The sequence below is a fragment of the Chiloscyllium plagiosum genome, unplaced genomic scaffold, assembly GCF_037043375.1.
Source record: "Chiloscyllium plagiosum isolate Xiang-an unplaced genomic scaffold, Cpla_swu_hap1 HiC_scaffold_1, whole genome shotgun sequence".
NCBI classification, from domain to species: Eukaryota; Metazoa; Chordata; class Chondrichthyes; order Orectolobiformes; family Hemiscylliidae; genus Chiloscyllium; species Chiloscyllium plagiosum.
This window is the reverse complement of record NW_028270139.1, coordinates 88,866,541-88,884,756: the sequence shown is the minus strand read 5'-3', so window position 1 is coordinate 88,884,756 and position 18,216 is coordinate 88,866,541. Positions and strand designations below refer to the sequence as shown.

The 18,216-nt window shown below is 42.8% G+C and overlaps 1 protein-coding gene across 1 annotated transcript in view; it reads left to right on the top strand.

Annotated features, from left to right (window-relative positions):
* ipo11 (importin 11) overlaps positions 1-18,216 on the top strand; it is a 471,218-nt gene that overhangs the window by 60,135 nt on the left and 392,867 nt on the right. The window contains exon 5 of the mRNA XM_043689427.2: positions 2,236-2,439. Coding sequence (XP_043545362.2) covers positions 2,236-2,439 — 204 coding nt within the window. The remainder of the gene's footprint in view (positions 1-2,235; positions 2,440-18,216) is intronic.

Sequence of the window (18,216 nt, the reverse complement as noted above, 5' to 3'; positions counted from 1 at the left end):
AAAGGTGGGAGAGAGAAAGCAGGAAATTATAGACCAGTTAGTCTGACCTCAGTGATGGGAAAGATGCTGGAGTCTATTATAAAGGATGAAATTACGACACATCTGGATAGTAGTAACAGGATAGGTCAGAGTCAGCATGGATTTATGAAGGGGAAATCATGCTTGACTAATCTTCTGGAATGTTTTGAGGATGTAACTCTGAAGATGGACGAGGGAGATCCAGTAGATGTAGTGTATCTGGACTTTCAGAAAGCTTTTGATAAAGTCCCACATAGGTGTTAGTGAGCAAAATTAGGGTGCATGGTATTGGGGGCAAAGTACTAACTTGGATTGAAAGTTAGTTGGTTGAAAGGAAACGAAGAGTAGTGATAAACTGCTCCATTTTGGAATGGCAGGCAGTGACCAGTGGGGTACCGCAGGGATCAGTGCTGGGACCGCAGCTTTTTACAATATATGTTAATGATATAGAAGATGGTATTAGTAATAACATTAGCAAATTTGCTGATGATACTAAGCTGGGTGGCAGGGTGAAATGTGATGAGGATGTTAGGAGATTACAGGGTGACCTGGACAGGTTAGGTGAGTGGTCAGATGCATGGCAGATGCAGTTTAATGTGGATAAATGTATGGTTATCCACTTTGGTGGCAAGAACAGGAAGGCAGATGACTACCTAAATGGAATCAATTTAGGTAAAGAGGCAGTACAAAGAGATCTGAGTGTTCTTGTACACCAGTCAATGCAGGTAAGCATGCAGGTACAGCAGGTAGTGAAGGCGGCTAATAGCATGCTGGCCTTCATAACAAGAGGGATTGAGTATAGAAGTGAAGAGGTTCTTCTGCAGCTGTACAGGGCCCTGGTGAGACCGCACCTGGAATATTGTATGCAGTTCTGGTCTCCAAATTAGAGGAAAGACATTCTGGCTATTGAGAGAGTGCAGCGTAAGTTCACGAGGTCAATTCCTGGAATGGGGGGACTACCTTATGCTGAAAGACTGAAGCGACTGGGCTTGTATACCCTTGAGTTTAGAAGACTGAGAGGGGATCTGATTGAGACATATAAGATTATTAAAGGATTGGACACTCTGGAGGCAGGAAACATGTTTCCGCTGATGGGTGAGTGCCGAACCAGAGTACACAGCTTCAAAATACGGGATAGACCACTTAGGACAGAGATGAGGAGAAACTTCTTCACCCAGAGAGTGGTGGTTGTGTGGAATGCTGTGCCCCAGAGGGCATTGGAGGCCCAGTCTCTGGATTCATTTAAGAAAGAGTTGGATAGAGCTCTCAAGGATAGTGGAATCAAGGGTTATGAAGATAAGGCAGGAACAGGATACTGATTAAGGATGATCAGCCATGGTCATATTGAATGGTGGTGCAGGCTCGAAGGGCAGAATGGCCTACTCCTGCACCTATTGTCTATTGTCATAAGAGAATTGAGTCGTACAACTCCTTCCTTTTAGCAAGCTTCCCCAAATGATAATCCAAAAAAAATCTCCATGCATGCAAAGCACCATTCTCACAGAACACCCCTAAAATCAATCATAAAACCAGTGAAGTGTTTTCCCTGATGTGAATTCAAGCAGTTATTTGGAATCCATGGGATTTTCATTTAAGGATTCAAGATTCGTTGTTTAAAAAAAGTTTCACTGTCCTTTCTTTGATGTCCTTAAAAAAATTATTCCAGGTGTCCATAATCCTTCAACCAAAGTCAACAAAACTTATTAACTATGAAACTGTCATAAATTTGAATCTTAACATGGGGTCTTTTCACACATCCATTTGTGGAGATGTGATATTGATGTCCCAACCCATCTGGAACAATTCCGACCCTGCGTTGAAGCTTTAACTTCGTAGCCAGGTTGTAACTTTAGTGCTTTTCTGAGCTTTTAAGCATTAGTGAAGTGCAATGCAATTTGAACAATCATCTTTTTCCGTCAGTTGAATCAGCATTGATTAAAAATGAGTACCGAAATTTTCACAATCTCCTCTTGTCTGTGCATTTCTGACTTGACAATTTTTTTTTGGCGAATAACCTATTACAAACAACATCAAATTTATCCATTGACTGAAATTAGTTGAACAAAGATTTTCTCTTAAATCTGAAAGCTAATGATTTCTGTGTACCTGTGCTCATTTGACAGCATAAATATTTTTTCCAGTAGTTCTGCATTTTTCTTTCCATGGACTGCTTCTGAGTTTAATCATTTAACCTGTTTGTGGTTTATATCTTTACAGATTGCAACGCAAATTGGAGTACTGATTGCTAAGGTTGCCAGGTTAGATTGCCCTCGACACTGGCCAGAATTAATTCCCACACTGTTGGAATCTGTTAAGGTTCAGGATGATCTGCGTCAGCATAGGGCACTGCTTGCCTTTTATCATGTTACTAAGACACTGTCATCTAAAAAACTGATAGCAGACAAGAAGTTGTTTCAAGATGTAAGTATTTTTAAACATACTTTGATAAAGTTTATATTTATATAAAGTGATAGAGTTTATATTTAAATATCATTGTACATGTAAAAGAACAGCTTTTGAACTTGGAGGGTGGAAGGAGTATATGGTTATTTTAAGCAAAAGGATGGTTTAAGTGTGGATTTGTAGGAGACAGTTGAAAGGACGAAGGGAGCACACAACAATTATTTTAGGAGAAAGTTTGAAAATACGACAAAATGGAGAAGAATTTGATTATAAAGACTGGTGAATTGGCAGCCCATGAACAGTAGTTTTCTCCACGTGTTATGCCGCAGCAGATACATGTTGTTATGACCAAGACAGAGGAGTGCATTGTTGTTCTGATCTTACTACTTCACTGGTAGCAACATAAAATATTATATCCAAGTGTTGATATGTCAGTTGTCTTCTGTATTAGACCCGGAATAAAAAAATCCATTAAGTTTCTTTAATAAACACAATTATCGATTTATTACAAAACACATTATGGAAAGGTGCAAGTTTAGTTATTATGCAAAATTTGTAAGATGAAAATATAAATACTTATCCTTCTAAATATCTGAATAAACACACATATTATCTTACTCATCAGGTAAAGAGAAAAAAAATACTGATTTCTCTTTGCAAAGATTGAATTTTGAAAAGTGAACCACTTCATCCATGGCGGTTTTTCTTGAAGGCAAAAGGACAAGAGGCAAAATGTTCCAAAGTGTCTCAATCAGGTGTTCTCGCATATTTGACCAAGTCACTAATCATGCTGGGTTCTCCCTCAGGTTTTAGCAGAAATAAGTTGCTAAGGGAAAAAAAATTAAAAAGTTTTTTTTCATTCAAGCTTCCAGAGGAACAACTTGGTTTTAAACTTAATTCACCACAAAGGTGCTTCATAAGTAGGAGGCACAAGCTGTAGCAAAATTTCCTCAACTAAAACTACACACCAGCTCCCAGCTGGAAAAACTAATATGAGAACAATATAGAACAATATGGAGCTGGACAATATAGTCGGATTCTAGATGAATTATTGTCTTTGTGTTTGCTGGTGGTTGTAGAAAACAGGGATAAAAACTGTGTTATAATTAAATTTAAGTTTTAGATGAAATGTATGAATGAGGCAAGGGAGGAAATAGCAGGGGCACTAGCAATTTTCAATTCCTCCCTGGCCACAGAAGAGGTGCTAGAGACCTGGAGAACAGCCATTGGGATACCGTCCCTCAAGAAGGGAGGAAGAGATGAACTAGGAAACTAGAGGCAGTCTGTCTAACCTCAGTGGTAGGGAGACTATTGGAAACAATTCTGAGGGACATAATTAATCTGTACTTGGATAGGCAGGGATTAATCAAGAACAGTCAATATGGTTTTGTTATGGTAAGTCATGTCTAACCAACTTGATTAAATTGTTTGAAGAGGTGACCCTGTTTGTAGATGAGGACGATGTTTTTGATGTAGTCTACTTGGGCTTCAGGGCTTTTGACAAGGTCCTGCAGAGGAGATTGATACTGAAAGTAAGATTCCATGAAATTCAAGGAAATCTGGCTAATTGTATCCAGAATTAGCTGAGTGTCAGGAAGCCAAGGTTGATACTCAAAGGGTGCTGTTGTGACTGAAAGCCTGTGTCCAGTTAGGTTCTTCGAGGAGAAAGTGAGGACTGCAGATGCTGGAGATCAGAGCTGAAAATGTGTTGCTGGAAAAGCGCAGCAGGTCAGGCAGCATCAAAGGAGCAGGAGAATCGACGTTTCGGGCATGAGCCCTTCTTCAGGAATGAGGAAAGTGTGTCCAGCAGGCTAAGATAAAAGGTAGGGAGGAGGGACTTGGGGAAGAAGTGTTGGAAATGCGATAGGTGGAAGGAGGTCAAGGTGAGGGTGATAGGCCGGGGTAGAAGGAGGTCAGGAAGAAGATTGCAGGTTAGGAAGGCGGTGCTGAGTTCGAGGGATTTGACTGAGACAAGGTGGGGGGAGGGGAAATGAGGAAACTGGAGAAATCTGAGTTCATCCCTTGTGGTTGGAGGGTTCCTAGGCGGAAGATGAGGCGTTCTTCCTCCAACCGTCGTGTTGCTATGGTCTGGCAATGGAGGAGTCCAAGGACCTGCATGTCCTTGGTGGAGTGGGAGGGGGAGTTGAAGTGTTGAGCCACGGGGTGGTTGGGTTGGTTGGTGCGGGTGTCCCAGAGGTGTTCTCTGAAACGTTCCGCAACTAGGCGGCCTGTCTCCCCAATATAGAGGAGGCCACATCGGGTGCAGCGGATGCAATAAATGATGTGTGTGGAGGTGCAGGTGAATTTGTGGAGGATATGGAAGGATCCCTTGGGGCCTTGGAGGGAAGTAAGGGGGGAGGTGTGGGCGCAAATTTCCCCTGTGGTTGCAGGGGAAGGTGCCGGGAGTGGAGATTGGGTTGGTGGGGGGTGTGGATCTGACGAGGGAGTCACGGAGGGAGTGGTCTTTTCGGAACGCTGATAGGGGAGGGGAGGGAAATATATCCCTGTTGGTGGGGTCCGTTTGGAGGTGGCGGAAATGACAGCGGATGATACGCTGTATATGGAGGTTGGTATACAGCGTATCATCCGCCGTCATTTCCGCCACCTCCAAACGGACCCCACCACCAGGGATATATTTCCCTCCCCTATCAGCGTTCCGAAAAGACCACTCCCTCCGTGACTCCCTACTTGCGGAACGTTTCAGAGAACACCTCTGGGACACCCGGACCAACCAACCCAACCACCCCGTGGCTCAACACTTCAACTCCCCCTCCCACTCCACCAAGGACATGCAGGTCTTTGGACTCCTCCATCGTCAGACCATAGCAACACGACGGTTGGAGGAAGAGCGCCTCATCTTCCGCCTAGGAACCCTCCAACCACAAGGGATGAACTCAGATTTCTCCAGTTTCCTCATTTCCCCTGACCCCACCTTGTCTCAGTCTCAGTCAAATCCCTCGAACTCAGCACCGCCTTCCTAACCTGCAATCTTCTTCCTGTCCTCTCCGCCACCACCCCCACTCCGGCCTATCACCCTCACCTTGACCTCCTTCCACCTATCGCATTTCCAACACCCCTCCCCCAAGTCCCTCCTCCCTACCTTTTATCTTAGCCTGCTGGACACACTTTCCTCATTCCTGAAGAAGGGCTGATGCCCGAAACATCGATTCTCCTGCTCTTTGGATGCTGCCTGACCTGCTGCGCTTTTCCAGCAACACACTTTCAGCTCCAGTTAGGTTCACATTGATCATTATTGAGGCCCTTGCTGTTTAAATAATTTAGCCTTGAATGTATGACGGTTGATCAATAAGTTCCTGGATGATATGAAAATTGGTAAATACTGAGAGGAAAGCCTATGTACATGCACCCCTTAGGTTCTCTGTTCAACAACATTCTCGTTGGCCCTACTATTAAATGTGTAAGTCCTGCCCTTGGTTTGTATTACCAAAATGCAACAGCTTGCATTTTTTCTAGATTAAACACCATCTGCCATTCCTTGGCCCGTTGGCCCAGTTGATCAAGATCCCGTTGTACTCTTAGATAACATTCTTCACTGTTCATTATATTATCAATTTTGATGTAATTTGCAAACTTATGAACCATGGCTCCTGTCTTCTCATCCAAGACGTTAATATAAATGATGAACAATAGTGGACCCGGTGGACCAATGCTTGCTGCATACTGCTGGTCACAGGCTTTTAGTCTGTACAATGACCCTCTGCCGCCACTCTGTCTTCTACCGTCCAGCCAATTTTGTATCCAGTTAGCTAGCTGTCCTTGAATGCCATGTTATCTAACCCTACTAACCAGTTTACCATGCAGAACCTTTTCAAAGGCCATGCTAAAGACCATGTGGACAACATCGACCACTCTACATTCATCGATTGTCTTGGTCACCTTTTCAAAAAATGGTAGTACCCCTTGGAAGCATTGAGAATCAGTGGGACCTTGGTGTGCATAACCCCTGCTCCCTTAAGCTAGCGGAATAGGTTAAGAACGCAAATGGGAATACTTGCCTTTATTAGCTGAGGCATAGAGTTTAAGAGCAGGGAAGATCTGCTGGAACTGCATAAAACATTGGTTAGGCAACAATTAGAGTACTGTGTGCAATTCTGAACCTTCACCATATTTCCAGGCAGAGCATTCCATACCTTAACATCTCACTGTATGAAGATTTTTTTTCTTGCATCACCCTTGCTTTGCTTGCACGTCATTTTACATCTATGCCGTCTTGTTCTTATTTCACTTACAAGAGGAAACAGCTTCACCCAATCTGCTCTGTCCAGCCCGCTCATGACTTTGAAAACCTCAATCAGATCTCCTCTCGATCGTCTTCTCTGCAAGGACAAGAGTGCCAACTTCTTCAATCTATCCTCATTGCTGAAGCTTTTCTATAATGTGGCACCCAACTGTACACAATACTCCTATTGAAATTTAAGAAGTGTCTTGTACAGGTTGAACCTTCAATGATTGTGCACATGTACACCCAGGTCCCTCTGCTCTTGTACTCCTTGTAGAATTGTTCCTCTCTTTTATATTGTCTTTCAATGTTCTCCATACCAAAGTGTATCACCTCTCACTTCTCTGCATTAAACCTCATTCCCCACCTATCTGCCCACTCTGCCAATTTATCACAGTTCTTTTGGAGTTCCACACTATTGCTCACACAGTTTGCAGTTCTTCCAAATTTATTATCATCTGCACACTTGGAAATTGTTGCTTGCACACCAAGTTCAGGTCATGAATAAATATCTGGAAAAGCAAGGATGCCGTACTGACCGTGCTCCAGTATGGAAAAAATAATACTCTCTGTTTTCTATCATTTCGCTAATTTTGAATCTACATTGTCAACTTTACAAATTTTGATCCCTCTTGTGACAGGTTATATTCCTGTGTCACCATGGCCTGAAAAGTATCCTCATCTTTTGTAAAGACAGTTGCAAAGTATTTATTACCTGAGCCATTCCCTCTGCCTCTACCTGTAAATCCACTTTTCGTTTTTGATTGTTCCCTTTTATACCATGACCAGAAACTTTTTTCACAGGTCTATTGTAAAGCACGATAGGAAATGTCTCCTGGAAATCCTTATATGCCATTACATAAATATTATCTTCAGTAGCTCTTTCCATTATCTTTCCATTAGAAATCCATTTTTCTAATCAAACCCAACTTTTTTTGCGTATCTCCTGATTCCATCCCAAATAATTGTTTGCAAAGGTTTCCCCAGCCACTGCTTTAATGCAAGCAGCATAACAGGCAAAGTAGATGAGCTTACAGCATGGACTGGTACATGAAACTACAATGTTTGAGCCATTATAGAGACTTGGCTGAGAGAAGGGCAGAACTGGGACCTCAACATTGCAGAGTCTAAATGCTTCAGGCATGATAGAGAGGGATGTAAAAGTGCTCCATGACTGATTAAGGAGAATTAGGAGAAAGTGAGGACTGCAGATGCTAGAGATCAGAGTCAAGAGTGTGTTGCTGGAAAAGCACAGCAGGTCAGGCAGCATCTGAGGAGCAGAAGAATCGATGTTTTGGGCATAAGTCTTTCATCAGGAAGGAGGCATGTTAGTTGGGACTGAGAGATAAATGGGACGGGGTGGGGTTGGGGGGGGAAGGTAGCTGGGAAAGTGATAGGTGGATGAAGGTGAGGGACAAGGTGATAGGTAAGGGGGGGGGGAGTAATAGGTCAGGAGGGTGGTGCTGAGTTGGAGGCTTGGGACTGGGTTAATGTGGGGGGGTAGGGGAGAGGAAATGAGGAAGCTGTTGAAATCAACATTTATCCCATGTGGTTGCAGGGTCCCAAGGCAGAATATGAGGTGTTCTTCCTCCAGGCGTCAGGTGGTAATGGTTTGGTGGTGGTGGAGGCCCAGAACCTGCATGTCATTGGTGGAGTGGGAAGGGGAGTAGAAGCGTTCAGCCACAGGGCAGTGGGGTTGGTAGGTGCAGGTGTCCCAGAGATGTTCTCTGAAATGATCCACAAGAAGGTGTCCTGTCTCCCCGATGTATAGCATACTACACCGGGTGTAACAGATGCAGTAGATGACATTGGTAGAGGCACAGGTAAATTTCTGACTGATGTGGAAGGATCCCTTAGGGCCTTGGATGGAGATGAGGGGGGTGGTGTGGGCGCAGGTTTTGCATTTCCTGCGGTCACAGGGAAAGGTGTGGGGTGTGGATCTGACGAGGGAGTCGCAGAGGGAATGGTCTTTCTGGAACACTGATGGGGATGGGGAGGAAATATATCTTTGGTGGGGTCTGTTTGGATATACATTGCATCATCCTCCACCACTTTCAAACGGACCCCACTACCAAAGACCTCATCAGGTCCACACCCCCTCTACCAGCCCACACCCTACTCCTGGCACCTTTCCCTGCCACAGCATGAAGTGCAGTACCTGAGCCCACACCATTCCCCTCACCTCCGTCCAAGGCCCCAAGGGATCCTTCCACAGAAATTTACCTGTACCTCTACCAATATCATCCACTGCATCCGTTGCACCTGGTGTGGTCTCCTCTACTTCAGGGAGACAGGATGCCACCTTGTGGATTGTTTCAGAGAACTTCTTTAGGACACCCGCACCCACCAACCCCAGCGCCCCGTGGCTAAAGACTTCAACTCCCCCTCCCACTCCTTCAAGGACATGAAAGTCCTGAACTCCCCCGCCACCGAACCGCTACCACCCGATGCCTGGAGGAAGAACGCCTTATATTCTGCCTTGGAACCCTGCAACTACACTCGATAAATGTTGATTTCACCAGCTTCCTCATTCCCCCCCCCAGCATTATCCAAGTCCCAAGCCTACAACTCAGCACCGCCCTCCTGACCTGTCGAATACTCCCCCCTCTGATCTATCACCTTGTCCCTCACCTTCATTCACCTATTGCTTTCCCAGCTACCATCTCTCCAGTCCCACCCTCCTCCCTTTTATCTCTCAGCCCTAACCCACAAGCCTCATTCCTGACGAAGGGCTTATGCCTGAAATGTCAATTCTTCTGTTCGTGTGATGCTGCCTGACCTGCTGCCTGACCTGCTTCTCCAGCAGCACACTCTTGACTCTGATTAAGGAGAATGCGACAGCTGCATTGAGAGAGGACACATTGGAGGGGACCTCCAGCAAGGCCATATGGGTAGAACTCAGGAATAAGACAGTAGAAATCACAAGGATGGAGTAATGCTATAGTTCTCCCAATAACCAGCAGGAAACAGAGGACAGATACATAAGTGGATCATGGAAAGATGTTTGTAAGTAGATAGGGGAGGAAGTCAAATACAGAGGAATCTCGATTATCCGAAGGACACGGGCAGGGAGTATTTCGTTCAGTTAATCGAATGCCGGATAACATAGTTTAGCTAAGCAATGGGACCTTGCGATCTTGCTGGATAATCCGATAACACAGAAATGTAGGACAGGAATAGACAGGACTGGCAGCTTAATGTTCCACAGTATAGATGCTATAGAAAGGGAAGCAAGACAGGAGGAGGAGTGGGTATTTGCTTTGGGATAACATTGCGGCTGTACTTTAGGAGACATCATCCAGTCAAATTATAATGGGTGGAACTTAAGAAAGGTGTAATTACTTTGTGGGATTGTATTAAAGGCCCTCTAATAGTTAATGAGAAATTGAGAAGCAACTATGTAAGGAAATTGCACCTATTGATAAGGAAAATAGGAACGTAATGGTACAGATTTTAACTTTCCAAACAGACTAGGACCATTATAGTGTTAAGGGCTTAGATGGGGTGGAATTTAAGTGTGTACACAAAAACTTTCTTATTCAGTATGTGGATATACCCCCTGGAAAATGAGCAACATTTAAACTTCTGTTGGAAAATAAGGCAGGGCAAGTAACTAAGGTATCAGTGGAGGAGGACTTTGGGGAAAGTGATCCATAATTCTACTAGTTCTAAAATAGTTATGGGAAAACATAGAACTGATCAAAAAGTTAAAATTCTAAATTGGAGTTAGGCCAATTTTGACAGTATTGGACAGGAACTTTTAAAATTGCTTGAGGGAGGATATTCACAGGTGAAGGGACAGTTGAAAAGTGGAAGGTCTTTAAGAATGAGATGACAACAGTCTAGAGACTGTATGTTCCTGTTAGTGCGAAGTGCAGATAGGTAAATGTAGGGAATGCTGGATGACCAAAGAAGTTGAGGTAAAAACAATGACTGCAGATGCTGGAAACCAGATTCTGGATCAATGGTGCTGGAAGAGCACAGCAGTTCAGGCAGCATCGAGGAGCTTCAGCAAAATCCTCGATGCTGCCTGAATTGCTGTGCTCTTCCAGCACCATTGATCCAAAGAAGTTGAGGTTCCAGTCAAGAAAAAGCAGGCATATATCAGACAGCTGAATGAATAACATACTCTCGGGGGAAATCAGGAGGTCAAAAAGAGAACAAGAGATGATTTTGGAAATAAAGTTAAAGAGAATCCAAAGATATTCATGAAGTACATTAAGAGCAAAAGAATAACTAGGGAGAGAATAGGGCCCCTTAAAAATTAATGTGGCCATCTATGTGTGGAAGCACAAGAAAATGGTAAAATACTAAACAAATATTTTTTGTTCGTATTTACTGTGGAGAAGAGCATGGAAGCTAGGGAACTTGGGGAAATAAATAGTGATGTCTTGAAAAGAGTTCATACTACAGAAGAGGAGGTGCTAGAGATCTTAAAAGCATAAAAGTAAACAAATCCCCGGAACCTGATCAGGTGTTTCTCAAAACTTAGTGTGAAACTGGGCAAGTAATTGCTGAGCTCCTTGTTGTGATATTTGTGTCATCGATAGCCATGGGTGAGGTGCCGGAAGACTGGAGGATGGCTAATGTCCCATTATTTAAGGCAAGTTTAAGGAAAGGCCAAGGAGCTAGAAATCCGTGAGCCTTACGTCATTGGTGGGTAAGTTTTTGGAGGGAATTCTGAAGGACAGGATCTACGTGCATTTGGAAAGGCAAGGACTGATTAGGGCTAATCAATATGGCTTTGTGCCTTTGGAATCGTATCTCACTATCTTGATTGAGTTTTTGAAGAGATAACAAAAGAGATTGATGAATGTAGAGCAGTAGACGTTCTCCTGATGGACTTCACCAAGGTGTTCTACAAGGTTTTGTATGGAGACTGGTTAGTAAGATTAGATCACACAGAATCTAGGGGTAGCTAGCCAGTTGGGTACAAAATTGGCTTGAAGGTAGGAGACAGAGGGTGATAGTAGAAGGTTGCTTTTTGGACTGGAGGCTTGTGATCAGCAGTGTGTCACAAGAATCAGTGTGGGTCCACTACTTTTTGTCATTTATGTGAATGATTTGGATATGAATATAGGAGATCTGGTTAGTAAGGTGATGTAGTGAACACTGAAGAAGATTATGTCAGAATACAATGGGACTGTGATCATATGGGCCATTGGGCTGAGGAGTGGCAGACAAAATTTAATTTATAATTGTGAGTTGTTGCATCTTGATAAGGCAAAACAGTGCAAGATTTATACAGTTAATAGTAGGGCCCTGGAGAGTGTTGCCAAACAAGAAGTCCTATGTGTGTGGGTGTATAGTTCCTTGAACGTGGAGTCGTGGGTGAATAAGGTAGTGAAGAAGGCATTTGGCATGCTTGCCTTCATCAGTTGAAGCATTGAGTATAGGAGTTGGAATGTAATGGTGCAGATATACAGCATATTGGTGAGTACACTTTTGAAACACTGTGTATAATTCTGGTCGCCATTCTATAGCAAGGATGTTGTTAAGCTTGAGTGGGTGTAGAAAAGATTTATAAGGATGTTGCCAAGATTGGAGGGTTTAAGCTATAGGGCGAGGCTGAATAGACTGGGGCTTTTTGCCCTGGAGTGTCAGAGACTGCAGTCACCTTTATAAAGGTTTATAAAATCATGAGGGGCATGAATAGGATGAATAGCCAAGGAATGTTTCCTAGGGTAGGGGAGACTAGAGAGCATAGGTTTGTGCTGAGAAGGGAAAAATTGAGAAAGGACTTAAGGGGTAACTTTTTCATGCAGAGGATAGTGCATGAGCTGCTAGAGGAAGTGGTGGAGGCAGACGCAAGTAAAAAATAATTCAAAAGACATCAGGATGGGTGTATGAATGGGTAGAGTTTAGAGTTTCATGGGCCAAATGCTGGCAAATGGAACTAGATCAGATTGGGATGTTTGGCTGGTGCAGGCGAGTTTAACTGAAAGGTCTGTTTCCGTGCTATATGACTTTATGACTATGTAAAAACAACAGTGTTGTTATGGGTGATTTTTAACTTTTCAATATTGACTGGGACTTGCTTTGTGCCTGGGAATTACATAGGGCAGAGGTTGTTAGCTGCCTTCAGGAGGATTTCTTGAAACAGTCTTGAAGGGACTGTGCTAGACTTTATATTGGTGATTGAAGTTTCAGTGGGCAATCACTTTGGGAACTGTGATCACAATTCCATAAGTAGCTATGGATAAGGATAAGACTGGTCCTTAGGTGAAAGCACTAATTTGGGGTATGGGTAATTCGAACAATATTAGGCAGGAACTAGAGAAATTATATTGAAGGTCGTTGTTTGAGGTCACATCTCACATTTGACGAGTAGGAGTCTTTTACATGTGAGTTGATCAGAGTTCAGGATGTTCCTTTGAGGATGAAAGATTAGGGTGGCAAGATTTGAGAACCCTGGATGATGAGCGATATTGAAAGGTTAGTCAAAAATGAAAAGGAAGCATATATAAGGTTTAGGATACTGAAGTCAGACCAGGCCTTTGAGGAATATAAAGGAAGCGGGAAAGAACTTGACAAATTAAGAGGACTAGAAGAAATGTTCTTGGAAAGGATTTAGAAGAATCCCAAGGCATTTTATATTTATATTAGAGGGCAATAAGGCAAGGATAGGTCCACTCAAGAACAAAGGAGGGAATTTATGTAAGGAACCAGAGGAAGTGGATGAGGTATTTAATAAGTAATGAGTAATCACCAAGGAGAAGGGCATAGATGATGGTAAGATTAGAGAAGGGTACGTTGATATTCTGGAGCATGTCGATATTAAAGAGATGGTATTGGGTTATTTGAAAAACATTAAGGTAGATAACGGGTCTCATCCTTGGATACTGAGGAAGACAAGGGAGGAGATTGCTGGGGCTTTGTCAGAGATTTTTGTATCCTCTTTAGCCACAGGCAGGGACCAAGAAGGCTGAAGAATAGGCAATATTGTTAGTTTGATTAAAAAGGATAATCCAGGAAATTATAGGATGGTATTCTTATATCAATGATAGGCAAATTATTGGAGAAAATTCCTAGGGAATGGATTAACTCGCATTTGGAAAATAATGGACTTAGGGATAGTCAGCATGGCTTTCTGCAGAGGTGATCTTCTATTACAAATTTGATTGAGTTTTTTGCGCAAGTGACAAAATTGTTTGATGAGGGAAAGGCGGTGTATGCTGTCTAAATGAACTTTACTAAAGAATTTGAAAAGGTTCTTCAGGTCCAGAAGATTAAGTAACATGGGATTCATGTGATTTGGCAAATTGGATACAAAATTGGCCTGGCCTTAGAAGACAAGAGGATAGTTGTTAAGGACTGCTTTTCTGCCTGGAGCTCTGTGACCAGTGATGTTCCGTAAGGATCCGTGCTGGGATCTGTGTTTGTGATATACATAAATGACTTGGATGAAGAAGTGAGTGGTTTGATTAGTAAAGGTGCATTCAATATGAAAATTAATGGAAACAAAAAATGCTGGAAATCATGGCAGGTCAGGCAGAATCCATGGAGCAAGCTAATGTTTTGAATCTAGATGACTCTTCATAAGAGCTCGTTAAATATTAAGTGTAAGGTGAGAGAGGGAAACGTTCAAGAAAATGTGTGAGTGGTAGAAGTCTGGAAGGGGAGGGGAGCGAGGGGAGGTTATAGAAGCAGAAATGATCGCAATGTTTAAGAGGCATTTAGACTCAAAATATTAGCTTGTTGTCTCTCCATGGATACTGGCTGACTTGCTGTTATTTACGACATTTTTTTATATTCAGATTTCCAGCATTTGCAGTAATTTGCTCCATTAAAATTAATGGACTTGTGTATAGTGAGGAAGGTTGTTAAATGATATGGATCAGTTGGAAAGTGGAGAGAGAAATGGCAGGTAGAGTTTAATCCAGACAAGTGTGAGGTGATGCATTTTTGGAGGTCAAATGTAAGAGGAAAATGTATTGTAAATGGCAGGATGCTTAGGAACGTGGATATACAGAATTGATGATCCATCTCTGTCTCCTCCAAAGGACACACACATGACAGATGCCAATCAAATCAATTAATTGCACATGATGTCTAGAAATGTCTGAAGGCACTGGAGATTGTAAAGGCTCTGTGGACTGATAATATTTCAACAATTGTAGTGAAAGCTGTACTCCAAAATTTGCTGCACCCCAGCCATGCAATTTCAGAGCAGCTGCAACACTGGCATCTACCTGACAATGTGAAAAATTGTTGAGGTATATCCTTTACGCCTGGCCTATGTCTTCTGTCAATCTGGATAGAAATACCAAGTAAATTGGGGAATTCTACATACTTTATAAAATCGTTAACATTAGTGCTGACTCTGAGAAGTGTGGGACTTGATTTCCAGCATGCTATTCCAGTGAAGCGATTTCAACATCAGCATTTTTGGGAATATAGAGGTCACTATTGACCAGAGCTGAACTAGACTAATCACATCAATAGCTGTAAGAAAGCGCATATCTGAGGCTGCATCTGACACCTCTTGGCGTCTCTACCATTTATATAAGGTGTATGGTGGAATTGTATCACTCATTGGAATGGTGGCAGTAGTGTTGAAAGAATTCAATCCTCTCCACGACTTAGAAGTTTGCTTCATTGAACACTCGTCCACCACTAGCTGACTGAATTTATGATATGTTAAGCTTGTACTGTCTACCTCAGGTATACTGCAGTAATCTAGAAACTTTCTTTAATACTCAATAATTCAAAAAGGATAAGATCATAAGGTATTACAGCAGTAATAACCAAGTATATTTCCTTAAACTACGTTCTCTGCAACTTAGACATGTCTTTCCCAAAAAAGGTGAAGGAAATCAATAGTTGAAAACATTATTTGCCATTCCATAATATTTGTGTAATGTTTACTTTGTAAATTGTGGTATGTGTCCTGTTTGGTAACCACTAAGTAAAGTTTAATTTAAAAAAAATTCACCAAGTGTCTTTCAAGGTGATGCATTTCTTTTTCCAGTTATTCCTTTTTCTACAGTCTAATATGATGGGTGCACTTCATAACTTGCTATCAGAAAAGACATGAATTTGATATTTTTAATATCCTTTTGTTTGAAGTGTCATGACAACAGATGAATGGTCTTCCCTCTGTTGAAAACTTAATGAAACTGCAATAGTATGCAATAAATTGCATGCTCCCAGAGAATAAAGAATATCATTATGTTCTGAAAGAGTAATAGAGAGATTGATGTTACAAGTGACGGATACAATATAAGTTAAAAAATCAGCGTTTCAGAGCCTTCGAATTCCCAAGCATTTGTTTCATAGTTACCTATAGGTATGTGCAGCAAACAATTTATTTATTGAAAGATGCCAGAAGCAGCAGTGGAATAATTGACCAATTAATTTGTTTTTTTTCTGGATGATATTTGCAGAGTACATGTTGACAAGGACAGCAGGAAGAACCCTGCTCCAATTTAAAGAATGTTCTGAGCTATTTTACATTTGCCTGAATTAGTGGCTAAGTTCATTTAAAATTTCAGGAAGTGCAGTACTTCACTTTTGACTTGACTGTCAGCTGCTAGTCTTAACTTTAATTGTCAAACATCATAACTTGTGCATTCTTCATAGCAGCACTTCTACCATTCAAAGTGCTCAATCAGTATTCACCCCTCTCCTACTATAAAAATGTTAGTTTTCCCTTAATTCGGTATTCTTGCACGTTGCCCAGACAAGTATAAGTCAAAAAGCTTCAACAAAATGTACCTTTCTTTCAGCACTACTCTGATCTTCCATTTTTCATGTTAATTCCTTTTCAGCCAATCTGCCCTCATGTTGGTTGGAAAGATATGTATTAGCTGTTGAAAGAACAGAAAGTTTGAATAATGTTCAGATGTCAGTAAACCTGGAATCTTTTGTAAAGTTAGGACTAATTTCACACTTCGCATTTAGTAGATGTTAAAAAATAAAAAGACTGCAGATGCTATAAATTTGGTAGTTGTTGACCTGTGTACGTTAATGGCCTGTTAACCTGTACAAAACCTGGTGCCGAACTTGTCTGAAGAGAGCATATATGAAAATTCGGTGAAACTTTTGACTGGTCACCTTGTCTAAATGTTAGTATTGATTTTCCTACATCTTAGCTAGACTTAATTATAATTTTTTTTAGGAAGAAGTAATATGCAATTTACTTTTCTTCAAAGATTAAATAATTTAACTACAGCCTACCTTGACACTGTCCTATCCGCCCTAGTCCAGGAACTTCCCACATACGTTCGAGACACCACACACGCCCTCCACCACCTCCAAGACTTCCATTTCCCCAGCCCTCAATGCCTCATCTTCACCATGGATATCCAATCCCTCTACACCTCTGTCCGCCATAACCAGGGCCTCCAAGCTCTCCGTTTCCTCCTCTCCCGACGTCCCCAACAGTATCCTTCCACCGACACACTCATTCGTTTGGCTGAACTGGTCCTCACCTGTAACAATTTCTCCTTCTAATCCTCCCACTTCCTCCAGCATGGGCACCCATATGGGTCTCTTTGTCGGCTACATAGAACAGTTCATCTTCCGTAGTTACATCGGCACCACTCCCCTTCTCTTGCTCTGCTACATCGATGACTGCATCGGCGCCACTTCGTGCTCCCGTGAGGAGGTTGAGCAATTCATCAACTTTACCAACACATTCCACCCGACCTTAAATTCATCTGGACCCTTCCCCTCCCCTTCCTGGACCTCTCCATCTCCATTAATGACGACCGACTTGACACCGACATTTTTTACAAGCCCACCGACTCCCACAGCTACCTGGATTACACCTCTTCCCATCCTACATCCTGCAAAAATGCCATCCCACATTCCCAATTCCTCCGCCTCCGCCGTATCTGCTCCTAGGAGGACCAGTTCCACCCCAGAACACACCAGATGGCCTCCTTCTTTAGAGACCGCAATTTCCCTTCCCACGTGGTTAAAGATGCCCTCCAACGCATGTCGTCCATATCCCGCCCCTCCAACCATAACAAGGACAGAAAGCCCCCTGGTGCACACCTTCCACCCTAGCAACCTTCGCATAAACCACATCATCCGACGACATTTCCGCCACCTCCAAAAAGACCCCACCACCAGGGATATATTTCCCTCCCCACTCATTTCCGCTTTCCGCAAAGACTGTTCCGTCCGTGACTACCTGGTCAGGTCCACGCCCACCCCAACAACCCACCTGCCCATCCTGGCACCTTCCCCTGTCATTGCAGGAATTGCAAAACCTGCGTCCACACCACCTCCCTCACTTCCATCCAAGGCTCCAAAGGAGCCTTCCATATCCATCAAAGTTTTACCTGCACATCCATCAATGTCATTTATTGTATCCGTTGCTCCCGATGCGGTCTCCTCTACATTGAGGAGACTGGACGTCTCCTCACAGAGCGCTTCAGGGAACATGCAGGTCCTGGGCCTCCTTCACCGCCGCTCTCTCACCACTCGACGCCTGGAGGAAGAACGCCTCATCTTCTGCCTCGGAACACTTCAACCCCATGGCATCAATGTGGATTTTATCAGTTTCCTCATTTCCCCTTCCCCCACCTCATCCCAGCTCCAACCTT